Below are 13,814 nucleotides of genomic sequence, written 5' to 3' on the forward strand. Positions count from 1 at the left end.
CCAGGTCCTTCAAATCTTTTAAGTTGATGTGCTCTCAGTAGATTAGGGCCAGAATACTTGGGAGGAAGGCTGACCTCAGCAAGGTTGAAGGCTTTGTGGTTGTAGGCTTTCCCTCCTGGCATAAGCCTGACCCTCTTAGGTCATGGTTCATTATAAAAATCAGCATGGAGAAGCCCTCCATATACGACACACTATAGCTTAGGACCCAGGCATAGCTTAGGACCCAGGCATCGCTGAAGTTCCTTTCCTTTGACTTCCTGCTCACAGTGTGTTTTTACATTGCACCAACATATACAAAATCTTTCCCTTCCATTTCATACAAAATCTTTCCCCTCCATTTCCACTATAGGAAACCCCTTCACTGTGGCACTGTGGATGGGACGAATGTAGTCATGCTTTGTCTGAGTGGCACACCTGAACTTTTGCCAAAGAAGACCAAAATGCCTATCACAAGGCAAGTAGGAGTGTTCTGGCATAAGGAAAATGTGGCCTATATTGAAGAAGTTCTTTGGGTGGATCCAATGCAAGCACATCTTCACAATATTAATATTTTTATTCAGACCACTACAATTGTCAAAAAACTGCACAAGAATTGTTTGGTCATCATGATTTTCCTCTTTGTAGTGCTTGAGGCAACTGGCAATTTCTACCCTGCGTTTTCTAGCTGTAGCCTCATCCCTTACGTACATAACCATCCTTGCAGTTATGATGTTACAGATAAAAAATTATATGTCCACAATTTCCTCTTGTAATAGGCCACATTGGTCATCAACTTCAGAGTAGGCAGTGTCTGTTGTTTATCAAAACACACTGCCAACATCACATCCACTTTGTAATAAGAGGAATCTAAGAAAGTGGTGAGATCTTTACTTTACTTTTTCTTTTCTTTTTTTTGCGCCAAAGTTTCATATTTCAAAAAAGTCACTTCCACCTCACTAATCCTGTCCTCATGACCCTTATCCTCCTTCATGCCCTTGATCTTGACCTTGAAAAAGTTACACACATTGCATATATTTGCCTTTGCAGGTGCAAAACCAATGTTGAATTCGGTATTGAAAACTGCCAATAGTACAGCAGTTTCACTTTTTCATCATGTGGTTCGGTTCATGTATTCCAAATACAGGTCATACCCCTTGGGTAAGGTCATTTTATGGCTCAAGTGCTTCTTTCCTGGTCCCTTACTTCTCATGTAATGTGACGAGACAGTTGGCAACATAACTACTATGATGTGCTTCCTAACACTTTTGAGTTCCTTCTCTGTGATCTTTGTCCCTGGTTGGTTATAACCCTTTTCTCTCCCTCATGGAAGATGCTAAGAAAACCTTAATTACAAACATCATACGATACAGCACCATACACTACTTTATATAAATTTATTTGCGATCTCGCAGGGCCCTCTTCCCCTAAAGGCTTACGATACCTTTTCACTGGCACTGAAGTAATGAGAGAATGCTTGTCATAAGATTCTACTTCCCACTTTCTAGAAACATCCATCATTACAAGGACCGACTTACCCATTTTTTTTTTTTTTTTTTTTTTTTTTTCTTTTTTTTTTTTTTTTTTTTTTTTCCCAATCGTCTTTTCTCACGTTTACAGCCATTCGAAGGCTCAGACTAGCACATTAACTTCACTATCACTGGAAGACGACAGACTATGGTCGTGGTCCCTCATGGTTCTAAGCACCTCAATTAAATTTGACTAATGTTTTTGCTAAGTTTTTATTCAAAAGCTAAATTAAGTTTGTAATCAAGTTAAAAAATTTGTCAACAATATTTAAGGTTTAAGGAGGTCTGTTGTACAGCAGAGCTTTACATTTATTGTAAGAGTAATTGTGATGGACAGCCAAAAAATTTTATGTTAATGGTATTTTAGAAATGTATGGATGATACAACACTCCCTTCACCAATAACGGTTTGATTACATATTAAAGAAAGTGTGTTTGGTACTATTCCTAGGTCCCAAGTTATTTTGGCCATGATATTACGAATCAGCTTCGGAAGTCTGCTTGGGAGTTCTGTCTCTCTTGTCTCTAGCTCTTAAATGAGTCTTCTCATATTTATGATATTAATATATGGGATCAGGTTCTAACAAATTATTATACTGTGAGGCCAGTAGGTAAATGTTTACGTAAACATGTTGGTTAATCAGTAGTATTCTCCTATTAATATATTCTAATTAGATGAGCTGAACTAAAGTCTCATGCCAACTGGTAATAATGTAAAATAATTTTATAAAATATCTCACATGATGTCATTTCATTAGTTGGTGAGTTATCATATCAGGTTTTCTCAGTACCCTAAGTCAATATGAAATTAGGTCCTGGTACCAAGACTCCATCAGTCACAAAACCAGGTGGTAAGTCTGTTTGGTCCATGGTCTGTGAGTGGGGCTCAGTTAATCACTTCCAAGGTCAATTATTTCAGCTAAGACTTCATTTTATGGAGATTATAATTTGTATTTTTGTACATTTTTTTATTTGATTTTTTTTTAATTGAAATCACTCCTAACTATACTTCTCAGGATTGAACAGTTTACTCATGTTTTGCAGTGATGTTCCAGTGGTAAGAGGAACAATGAATGAAAGGTTAAAGGTTCATCATTTATACTACTAAAATGTTCTCTTTCCAGTTTAGGAAATATATATATTAATAATTCAAAACAAGCAGGTGTAACAAACAAAGGAAAAGTGTATTAACATGAATCATCATCTGCAAAAATAAGTATTTATTGTTGTTATACACAGTTATTATTTCTATGTTCTGCCAATTGGCCTCAAAATTGCAGGTGGCAACTTGAAAACTTACCACATTATACCCGGGTAGAAAGAGTAAGATTACATACGTATATGTACACATTTTTTTATATTTCTAGTTGATTTATGTTTATAGTGCATAGTTTTTGTGCATTACTATTAGCTTGTCATGAATTTTTTGTAATTATCATTTTTCCATGAATATTCAGTGGTTTCTTCATAACCATGATAATGCTAAATCTCTTACTTGTCCCCAGCTTTGGGTCATATGGCCAAAATTTCACATACTCTTTCAGACCTTGTCCTGTGTAAGGTATTTGTTTGTGTTGCATACCTACGCATATTTTCTCAATATTACATGTACTAACACCTAAAACAGTAGTGTGTTTGCAGTAGCTTTTGATGCTGTTTTTGTTTAAGGAATACATTATGATGGAAATTAAAGTACAACACATTTATTACCGATGCAGCCATCTTAACCATGTGTGTGTAACTGAATGTACCTGTATTTACAGAATCACAAAGTAACTTAATTTTTTTCCCTCAAAGAGTAACCATCAACACAGTATTAAATATAATAAAGTAGGCAAACTAGTACATCCTTAGCTGGAAAATCAGGAACCTCCAAGCCCAAGGTTCCCAATGGGGAAAGCAGAATAGAGAAAGAGAAAATCTGAAGTTAAGAAAACTTAAATAAATAACAAATAAGGTAAAACCAGTAATCCATAAATTATACTCATGCAAGCTTGGTTATGTAGAAAAGGTTTGTACTAAGTTTGAACTTATCTTATTCCATCACTTTAATTATGTGAGTAAGATGATGGTCACAACAGGAGCAAAATGCCTAGAAAACATTGTGGTACTGAACCATGCCTCACAAATAGAAAGCAAGACTGAATTAACAGGATATTCAAAACAGGTACATACTCTGTATTAGACAGTGGAGTCTGGAAGGCTCTGATCAAAATTATGACTTGAGTTTAAGCATGCACACTGAGCCAATGGAAACTATGGTACCAGAAATTAATAATTCGGAAAGAAAGAGAAAAGATTAATTTTTTTTATTGTCCTCTTAGTGTGCCATATCCACAATTTGTTGGCTCTAGTCCCTTGCTGATTATTTGGAAAGTTATGATTTTGAAATATCTTTTTCTGTTTTTAGTACTTTCTAGGCCTATTTTTGACTTCTCTTTGAGCGTACACCATGTTGGTTGTAGGTGACTGTGTTTGTCTAAATACAGACATATGTGTATTTATTTCCAGAATTATCTCTTCTCAGTACTCTCACACTTTTATTGCATCGTGATGAGCTTTAATCTAAGTCCGGATATAAAGGTAAAAAAATCCCTCCCCCCCCCCTTCACTCCTTGTGATGGGATTCAAACCCCAGCACAGAAATAAAAGGAAACTATCACTTAGTTCTCATGTTCTACCAGGAAGGATAAATTTCTATTTCAGTTTATCCATTTATGGGCCTGTTGATTCAGATACATATTATTGAACTGGAATATAGCCATCCCCACCATTGTATAACATTATATATAGGGTTATTGCTTTTTAAGCTGAAATTTTTGTAGACATAGATTCTGTTGGTCATGAATTGAATCACACACACACTATTAATAACATTATTGTATCTACCCTTGCATAATGTACGGTATATAGTTATGTGACTACTGTGAAAATATTGCAGTTAGGGGTGATCCAGCTAAGAATTGTTTGACAGTGGGAATTGAAAAACAAAGCTTAAAGTAATCAATAGCATTTTATAGAGACACCATGACCAACTGGTCCTTGGATCCAGCTCGTCAGGATTATCAGTCGAACTCTAATGCATCTCACCCGCGGAGACGCCCATCAAGGTGGGTGGTAGTTTATGAAGTTATGCTTTGACCAGTTCTTTTGAGGTTTTATTTTGTTGCTGTAAAGCTTAGTTTTTCATTGGTCTACAGTTGCGTTGCTAGAGGTTTTTATTATAAACCAAAACTTCTGTTACCTAAATCCCACACCTCATATACAACAGTGAATGTGTTACTAGCATTCTGTTTTTTTAAATATCAATGTTTTGGGTAAGTATTGGGTAAAGCAGTGTGATGCTTGGTTGGTACGTACTCATTATATCCACTTCGGCTTCAAGCTTCAATTCTTTGCCCAGTTCTATGCAGCTTACTATTTAGGCTTCTTTTTGTAGCATACTATCACTTTCTACCCCAAACTTTCTAGGAAAGTATTATTGCTACTTTTCCTTCCTACTTATCCCAGCATAATTTTATAAAGAACCTCATCACACTCTTAAGTGAAACTCATTATGAAACATTCGTATTAGTTACACTGTTAGCTCTGTATATGATGGATTTAGATTTTATGAAATAAAGGTTAACTGCAAAAATAGTGATTTTGGGCTGCAAATAAAAGCTACTCTCCTCTCAGTTATCGTTTTTCATTTTATCTTTCTTGATTAGTCAGAATAGAGTAATAAAAAAAAAGGTGCAATAAATAACCTAAATGAATTTCTCTCTCTCTCTCTCTCTCTCTCTCTCTCTCTCTCTCTCTCTCTCTCTCTCTCTCTCTCTCTCCCCTTCCTGTTCACTTTTTACAAATTAGTAAACCTCCCAAATGTGCATTCTGTTGTTTTGACACCATGTCAAGTGCAACAGTAAAGAAAACAGGATTTTAACACATACAATGAAGTGAAACTGTGAATGGCAATGATCCTAGCGTAATCATAAGTGCCTCCAACTTTATGCATAAATAAGCTTTTTCTAGCTGAACTCCCTACAGGTCTAGGTCTTCATCAGTTCCTTTGTCTTCATAATTTTTTGGGTTTTCCCTCAAGTCTTTAAGACTATTGCTGTACTGACCAACTCTTCTTTATCACATTTCAAAATCATCTTGATCTACAAGTCCTCAATCATTTCTCAAGCCGCTTGATACCACCTCTTCCTACTGTACACACACACACTCTCTCTCTCTCTCTCTCTCTCTCTCTCTCTCTCTCTCTCTCTCTCTCTCTCTCCTCGGATGAGTGGTTTACGTGCTTGCCTACCGTTTTGGTAGTTCCGATTGCAATTCCCTGCTCTGCCAACATTGAGTCTCAGAAATTTTTTTCTGGTGATAAGAAATTAATTTCTCTATATAATGTGGTTTGGGGCCACAAAAACCCGTAGGTCCCGTTGCTAGGTAACCAATTGGTTCCTAGCCACATAAAAATATCTAATCCTTCAGGCCAGCCCTCGGAGAGCTGATAATCAGCTCAGTGGCCTGTTAAACTAAGATATACTTATTTATTATTTCTCTCTCTCTCTCTCTCTCTCTCTCTCTCTCTCTCTCTCTCTCTCTCTCTCTCTCTCTCTCTCTCTCTCAGATCTACACAATGACGGGAAAGAGGAAAAAATATACAAAAAAGACAAAGTCTGCAACCTTTTGAAAAGAGGGAATTGCAGATATGGAGAAAAATTTTACTACAAACATCCTAAGGATATGTCACAACTATGAAATATATGGTAAATGTGCATACTTTAGATGGATATGAGGATGATTGCAGAGATCTACATCCAAAAATATGCAAAAACCTAAAAGAAGGAAAAGGATGTAAGTTCGACAAAAAAATGTAAATATATGCACCCTGTAGCCATGAAAAATATTCAAATAAATAACCAATCAAGCAATAAAATCCAAAATAAGAAAGAAAAAAAGAAACAAATAAAGAGAGGAATGAAGAATATCAGGTAAAAGAAAAAAGCAAGCCATCAACGAGATATGCAGAGGTGCCAGCAAAAAATTTCAATGCATCAGCTCCAAGATCTACTCAAGAGATAATAACTGTTTTTATTATGCAAGGGGATATTGCAGATATGGAGAAAATTGCAGATTCAGACAAAATAATTATGAATGAAGGAAGAAACAAATATTATGGAAAAGTTGGATTTTTTAATGTCAGCCATTCTGAAACGAAAAAAAACACATACCAGAACAGGAAAGAGACATGGGAAAATCCTTATTATTACCAATATTAAATGAAGGAAAAAACACGCAAACCATCATAGTGATGAATGCGCAGGGTTTAGTTACGAGTAACTCAAAAAGAAAAATAGAGTATTCTTAGAAGAACTAACCCAAATTGAAAAGAAAATAGATATAATGAATATAAGTGAAAACCTGGTATTCCAAGAGACTGGGAATGATGATCAAATAAAAGGGTTTCAAACTTATAGATCAGATAGAAAAGTAGGAATCAAGGGGGAACCGCAATATATGGGAAAGACAAAAAACAAGGAAAAATATATGAGAAATATAGTAACTCAGAATGTGAACTTAATAGCGGTAGAATTTGAATCTGAAAAATTAATGAACATAGTAATATATAGACCTCCTAATACTAAAGAGTTTGACTTAATAATAGAAAAATTGGATGATATATGTAGAAATCACAAGGACTGGACTATTCCTCCTAGCTGGAGACTTCAACTTTCCTTTCGTAGACTGGAAAGAACGAATAGGAGATTGTGGATGTACTTATACATATAAAAAGAGAGTAATAGTAGTGCAGAAGATAAGAGGCAATTCGAAAAGCTATTAGATATGCTACTAGAATACAACATTCAACAAATAAAATCACCTGCCAACAAGAAAGGAAAATACTTTAGACCTAGTATTTGTGAACGAGATGAATTATGTTAAAGAAATAATAGTTTATAATGCGAGTATTTCAGACCATAATGTCATAGAATTAACAGTCCATTCCAAAGCAAGTGAAAACAGAGATAAGCAAGAAATGAAAAAAAGTGGGAAGGATATGGAAAATACAAACTTCTACAGTAAAAATATAAAATGGTCAGAAATAAATGAAGAATTAAACAAAGATTGGGATAATATTTTTCGTAAGTGATGCATAAAGGTAAAATACGGAGATATTATATAAAATATTAGAGAAAATAGTGGATAAATATATACCGAAGAAGAAAAGTAAACATCAGTCATGCATACCAAGAGACAGAAGGATCTTGTTCCAGAAAATCAGAAAGTGGAAAAAAAGGTCTAGCAAAAAAAAAAAAGAAAAAAAAAATGCATGGTAAAGTTATAGAACTAAAAAGTAGATAAAATGCAGACAAAACAAAATTATTACTAATCAAAAGAAAATGAAAAACGGGACTTGGAAGAAAAAACCCTATTAATATCAAGCAAAATCCCAAACTATTATACTCATATGCGAAGAAGATGAATAAAAGAAGAATAGAAATAGGCCCTCTAAGAATTGAAGGGAGATTAACGAATGAAAAAAAAGGAAATTTGCAACATACTGGCAGAACGATATAAGAGAGAATTCACCCCTAGAATAGATAATGAAGATAATGATATAGAAGTAAGGGATGAAAATAGTGAATATTTAGCTGACATAGATATTAATGAAGCTGATATTGTGCAGGCTATTAATGAAAAATTAAAAATGGAGCTGCTGCAGGGCCTGATGGAATTCCTGCTATTTTGTTAAAGAAAGTAGTTCATTCTATCGCAAAGCCACTTGCAATATTATTAAGACAAAGTGTAGATACAGGCAAGATTTATGATGAGCACAAATTAGCATATATTACCCCTACTTCAAAAGTGGATCAAGACTAGAGGCAAGTAATTATAGCCTGTGAGTCTAACATCACATATTATGAAAGTGTATGAAAGGGTAATGAAGAAAAATATTATGAAACATTTAATAAAAAATAATTTGTTTAATAAAGGACAACATGGTTTTTCGTACCCGGAAAAAGTACACAAACCCAACTGTTAGTCCACCGTGAGAACATATTCAAAAATATGAAAGCGGAAATGAAACAGATGTGGTTTATTTAGACTTTGCAAAAGCTTTTGATAAAGTAGACCATAATATATTAGCGAAGAAAATTAGAAAACACAATATCGTGGATAAAGTAGGAAGATGGTTAAAAGAATTTTTACACACAGAAAACAGATAGTTATTGCAAACGACGAGAGAAATCGGATGAAGCCAAGGTAATATCCGGTGTGCCGCAAGGTACGGTGTTAGCTGCAATACTGTTTGTTATTATGATTGAAGACATAGACAATAATGTTAAGGATTCGGTAGTGAGTAGTTTCGCAGATGACACAAGAATAAGTAGAGAAATTACTTGTGATGAAGATAGGAACGCTCTACAAAGAGACCTTAACAAAGTATATGATTGGGCAGAGGTAAATAGGATGGTATTAACTCTGATAAATTTGAATCAATAAATTATGGAGACAGAGAAAGAAAGCTATATGCATATAAGGGACCTAATAATGAGACAATCACAAATAAGGAAGCAGTTAAAGACCTTGGTGTGATGATGAATAGGAACATGTTATGCAATGATCAAATAGCAACTCTGTTGGCAAAATGTAAAGCAAAAATGGGAATGTTGTTACGGCACTTCAAAACAAGAAAAGCTTGAACACATGATTATGCTTTATAAAACAAAAATATGTTCGTAGTCCACTTGAATATTGCAATATGATATGGTACCCACACTATCAAAAGGATATTGCACAAATAGAGAGTGTACAAAGGTCCTTTACAGCTAGAATAGAAGAAGTTAAAGACCTTGACTACTGGGAAAGACTACAATTTCTTAAAAGAATTATATGTCTAGAAAGGAGAAGAGAACGCTACATGATAATTCAGGCATGGAAACAGATAGAAGGAATAGCATAAAATATCATGGAACTAAAAATATCAGAAAGAGCAAGCAGAGGTAGATTAATAGTGCCCAAAACTATACCAGGAAAAATAAGGAAAGCACACAGGACATTAATCCACTACGCACCAGCATCGATAATGCAGCGTCTATTCAATGCGTTGCCAGCCTCATCTGAGGAATATATCAGGAGTGAGCGTAGATGTGTTTAAGAATAAGCTCGACAAATATCTAAACTGCATCCCAGACCATCCAAGATTGGAAGATGCAAAATATACCGGAAGATGTACTAGCAACTCTCTGGTAGACATTAGAGGTGCCTCACACTGAGGGACCTGGGGCAACCCGAACAAGATGTAAGGTAAGGTAAGGTAAGGTCTCTCTCTCTCTCCTACTTTTTTTTTGTGTGTGTTTCCCAGGGTAATACAAATGCTCTACCTCTTTTAAATCCTTATCATCTATAACGGCAGGGATATCAACTCCACTTTCTTCCTCTATTGCTTATGTATTTCATTTTCCATTGATTCCTTTCCAATCACCTTAAAGTTTTGTTTTGCCTGCATTTATTTTCAGTCTCCTTCATCCTGCTCTTCCACAATTTAAATAGTTTCAATATTCCTCAGTTGGTTAAGTATCATTGGGAAGAAAAACAAAACAAAAGACTATACGTAGTATTAACACTACCTCATTTCTCCGTTGTCACTTTATACAGAATTATCTACATAAAGCAACTCCCAGGATGCCTCTTGTCTGTTGTGGGTTTACTTTGGCTACATGACTCATAAACATATGAGCATCGGAGCTCTATACACAATCAGGAATTATATCCTACATACATGAGGTAGACTTTACAGCGTCGAAGCCTGTGTGTTGGACTCCATACAAATGCAATAATAATTTGGTTACACTTATAACATTAAGCATGACGCAATGCTGTGCAACTAGCTTTGAATGGAATACGTCTGCGCAGCTGAGTTTTCCCACGCTCGTTACATAACGTCTTGCATACATGACAGTCTGCACTCCCTTTCTAGCTGTTACTATTAGTATAAAGAACCAAGAGCCCAGTGCTAATCCTTAAAGCACATCAACAGTTATCTCAAATTCTTCCAGTACACTTCGTTGTCTTCAGCATAGGTCTTTTTTTATGTTATAGTAACTATTGCTAAATGCATCTTTCTGGTTCCTTCTGCCCTCATTATTCAGGACATGTGAGAGACTACCAAGACAGACTGTGAATGGGACAATTTTTAGGGCAAAGGGACAAGAAAGATTTATAAATCTGGAAAAAAATTCACAAATCTGATATAATCTATTCTTTGTTTGCTGTTATTCCTGCAGTTGCATTTTGTAAAATTAGCTGCTGCATGATGCCAAACTATATTATTACTTTGAAAATTATACTTTTGCTATTTCTCCAGCACCTTTCTGCCAAACTAAATTATTAAATTGAGAATTTATACTTTTCCTTTTCTTCAGTACCTTTCTTCAACTCATGCAATAAACTTCATCACTTTCACATTAAAACATATGGAAAAACAATGTTTTTATTTTTTTTTTCAACTAATCTTACATTGCCTTATTTTCTTTTGAGAAGAAAGTACCGGGTCACACCAGTTCATACCTTTCAAGACTAGAAGCCTCTTGTTCACATCCTTAGATATTATTATATTATTTTTATTATTTAGGTTGACAGTTTCTTGAAAAGTTTAGATTGAACATTTCTCTCTCCTGATCTCTCTCTCTCTTCTCTTCTCTCTCTCTCGTCTCTCTCTCTCTCCTCTCTCTCTCTCTCTCTCTCTCTCTCTCTCTCTCTCTCTCTCTCTCTCTCTCACATCTGCTCCTCTGTTAATCACTTTTACTAGTCATTTTTATCAAAACCTATTTCAACAATAGAAAAAAATAAATTATCAGATGCCAAAAGTTAGTCAAAACAAGTTAACCTAGAAAAAAATTCTTACTTAATGTTCAGCAATGACAGATTTCATGTTGTTGACTGCTGCCAGAATGAAAGTTGCTCCTTCGTCTTTAACTTAAGGGCAAACTTTTTAGTTTCGAGAAAATAGGACTTCCTCTTCAACTTCTAGGCAGATGCATATACGTATACATGATGCGGATGATCAGAATACACTTCGCAGACTGAATAATACGTGTGGCGATGATGATGATACCGATCACTCTCACACTGCGCTATGACGTCACAAATGCGTGAAGCAGAGCCTTCCGTCTTAGCTAATGGCTGAGCAGGAAAACTTTCTCTCGCATTCTCCCTTGGAGGAATAATAGTTTTTTCCTCCAAGCATTCCCCCCCACCCCTTCTCTCAGATACCAGCAACTCAACCCCCACCCCCCACATCTATAAAATACTTGAAAATACAATAGATTTGATACGTTTTGTGGCACGTGACTCGCAGACTTTGAACGGCTTTTGTAGGTACAAAAAATCTATTTTCGAGAACTAGCGACCGTATAAAAGGGGAATCACACAATTCGAATACGCATAATTTGGGGCCAGACTATACAGTGGTACCTCGACATACGAAAGGCTCAACTTACGAAAACTCGAGATAAGAAAGCAAATACGAAAAATTTTACGGCCTCTACATACGAAAATTGCTCTAGTTATGAAAGTTTGTTGCTGTAAAGTCCGGACCACCGAGAACAATTTAAAAACTCGCGCGCTGCCAACTGAGTAAACTCGCCACCATCCTCCCGCTCTCCCTTTATTGGTTTCCTGATTCTAGTCACCCCATAAGGTCCTGCTCTCCTATTGGTCAGCATCTACCCTTGTGCTTTAAGTATTCTATTGGTAAAAGGAAGCTGTAAATTGAAAAACTTATTCATGCAATACATTTAACCCCTTCTTTACCGGGTGGGTGAGCAGAATGTAAACATTGTGTTCGCTGCCGAACTGAATCTCTCGGTAGTGACTCGAGTTTGGAGGGGTGCCCATCGTAAAAATATTTGCCAAAAATACACTAATCAAGACAGGCTAATGAAATTATCAGGTATTATTAGCACTATAATAACGCATATTCTCTGTTAGTTTATCATCCTACAGGGAAAATAAATGATTTTATGAAAAAAAATGTGAAACTCAGTGTCCCCTGGTCGATGAGAAAACTACGGTCTTGAATAGAAATTCGGTCTTACAGAATGTTGGTATATTGCACCTGGAACATGCACATAAAGTATTATCAAAATAGAACAGTAAATAAGCACGTAATAACAAAAAAAAGAGCAAAAACTAAAGCGAAAGCCCCGCCAATAAAAAAAAATATGGAAATCGCAAATTTTATAGTATATCTTTCAAAAATTGGGCGATGTCATTTTCTACGTTTTCTAAGATTAGTTTCATCACAGAAAACAACTTTAGGGCATTAGGGTATCTAAACTAATTTTTCAAGTTTCTTGTCCTCAGAAAAAATCGCTTTTTTGCTTTTTCTCTGGTTTGGTTTTATATATAAATAAAGTTACTATAAGGCTTTATTTCTACCTTCATTTATCTGGTGTTCATATCTTTATTTTGTAAAATGTAATAAGTGAATAAATAAATAAATATAGTAAATGATGATACAACTGGTTTTTTACTTGGGTAGAAGTTATTACATGTTTACGCTTGTCTGGTTTTGTGATTTTTTGTTGAGACGCAGTTCATCTGTCACCTACACACTACTATAAGCATTAATAATACTATTTTTTGGGGTTCATCATACGTCTGGCATCGTGTCATACTGTTTATTTTGCTCCAAACTCTTCAAACCGAAATTACAGAATGATTGGAAGTCCCTATCTGAAAAGAGGAGTTTTGGTGGTACTATGCGTACCACCTTTATGCACCCGGTGCGGTATAGTAGACTTCAATGGTGGTACCACCTACCTCCAAACAAACTTTCGGTAATGAAGAGGTTAATAAAAAAAAAAAAAAAAAAAAGGTAAAGATAGAATAAAGAATAGAAATGAATGGTTATTATACTGTTTGGTAGTTTCAGTAGTTGAAGAGAGATAATGAAAATTTATGGCTTACTGTGTACTAGGAAAAGTGATTGCTTGGCGATTGTTCGATACTCGTAAGTGCTGGATGTAAATAGAAGTTTGGAAGCTTTTTGTTTTTGTTTGTTTATTCTTATAGTTAATGGTTACTTGGTAATTATTTGAAATGAGTACATGCAATACATTTAATAAAAAAAAATTGTGAATTAGATATCATAAAATATAAAATCAATCAGATTGCTATCATCGAAGCCAACAAATACGTATTTTTTAGAATTCTTCTTCTGTTTTAATAATATGTTTCATTATAGCTGTCAGTAACTCGGTATCTCCATTAGGTAAAGATAGAATAAAGAGTAGAAATGAATGTTTATTATACTGTT

The 13,814-nt window shown here is 35.1% G+C and overlaps 1 protein-coding gene across 3 annotated transcripts in view; it reads left to right on the forward strand.

The window, feature by feature from the left end:
- Positions 1–13,814, forward strand: part of LOC135208816 (protein AF-9-like) — a 137,573-nt gene that overhangs the window by 52,950 nt on the left and 70,809 nt on the right. The window contains exon 6 of one of the 3 annotated variants that reach the window (XM_064241356.1): positions 4,525–4,660. The exons of the other annotated variants lie outside the window; for them this stretch is intronic. Coding sequence (XP_064097426.1) covers positions 4,525–4,645 — 121 coding nt within the window. The 3' untranslated portion in view covers positions 4,646–4,660. Of the gene's footprint in view, positions 1–4,524; positions 4,661–13,814 lie in introns of those variants that run through there. 3 annotated transcript variants of the gene reach the window in all.

Source organism: Macrobrachium nipponense, chromosome 35, assembly GCF_015104395.2.
Source record: "Macrobrachium nipponense isolate FS-2020 chromosome 35, ASM1510439v2, whole genome shotgun sequence".
NCBI lineage: Eukaryota > Metazoa > Arthropoda > Malacostraca > Decapoda > Palaemonidae > Macrobrachium > Macrobrachium nipponense.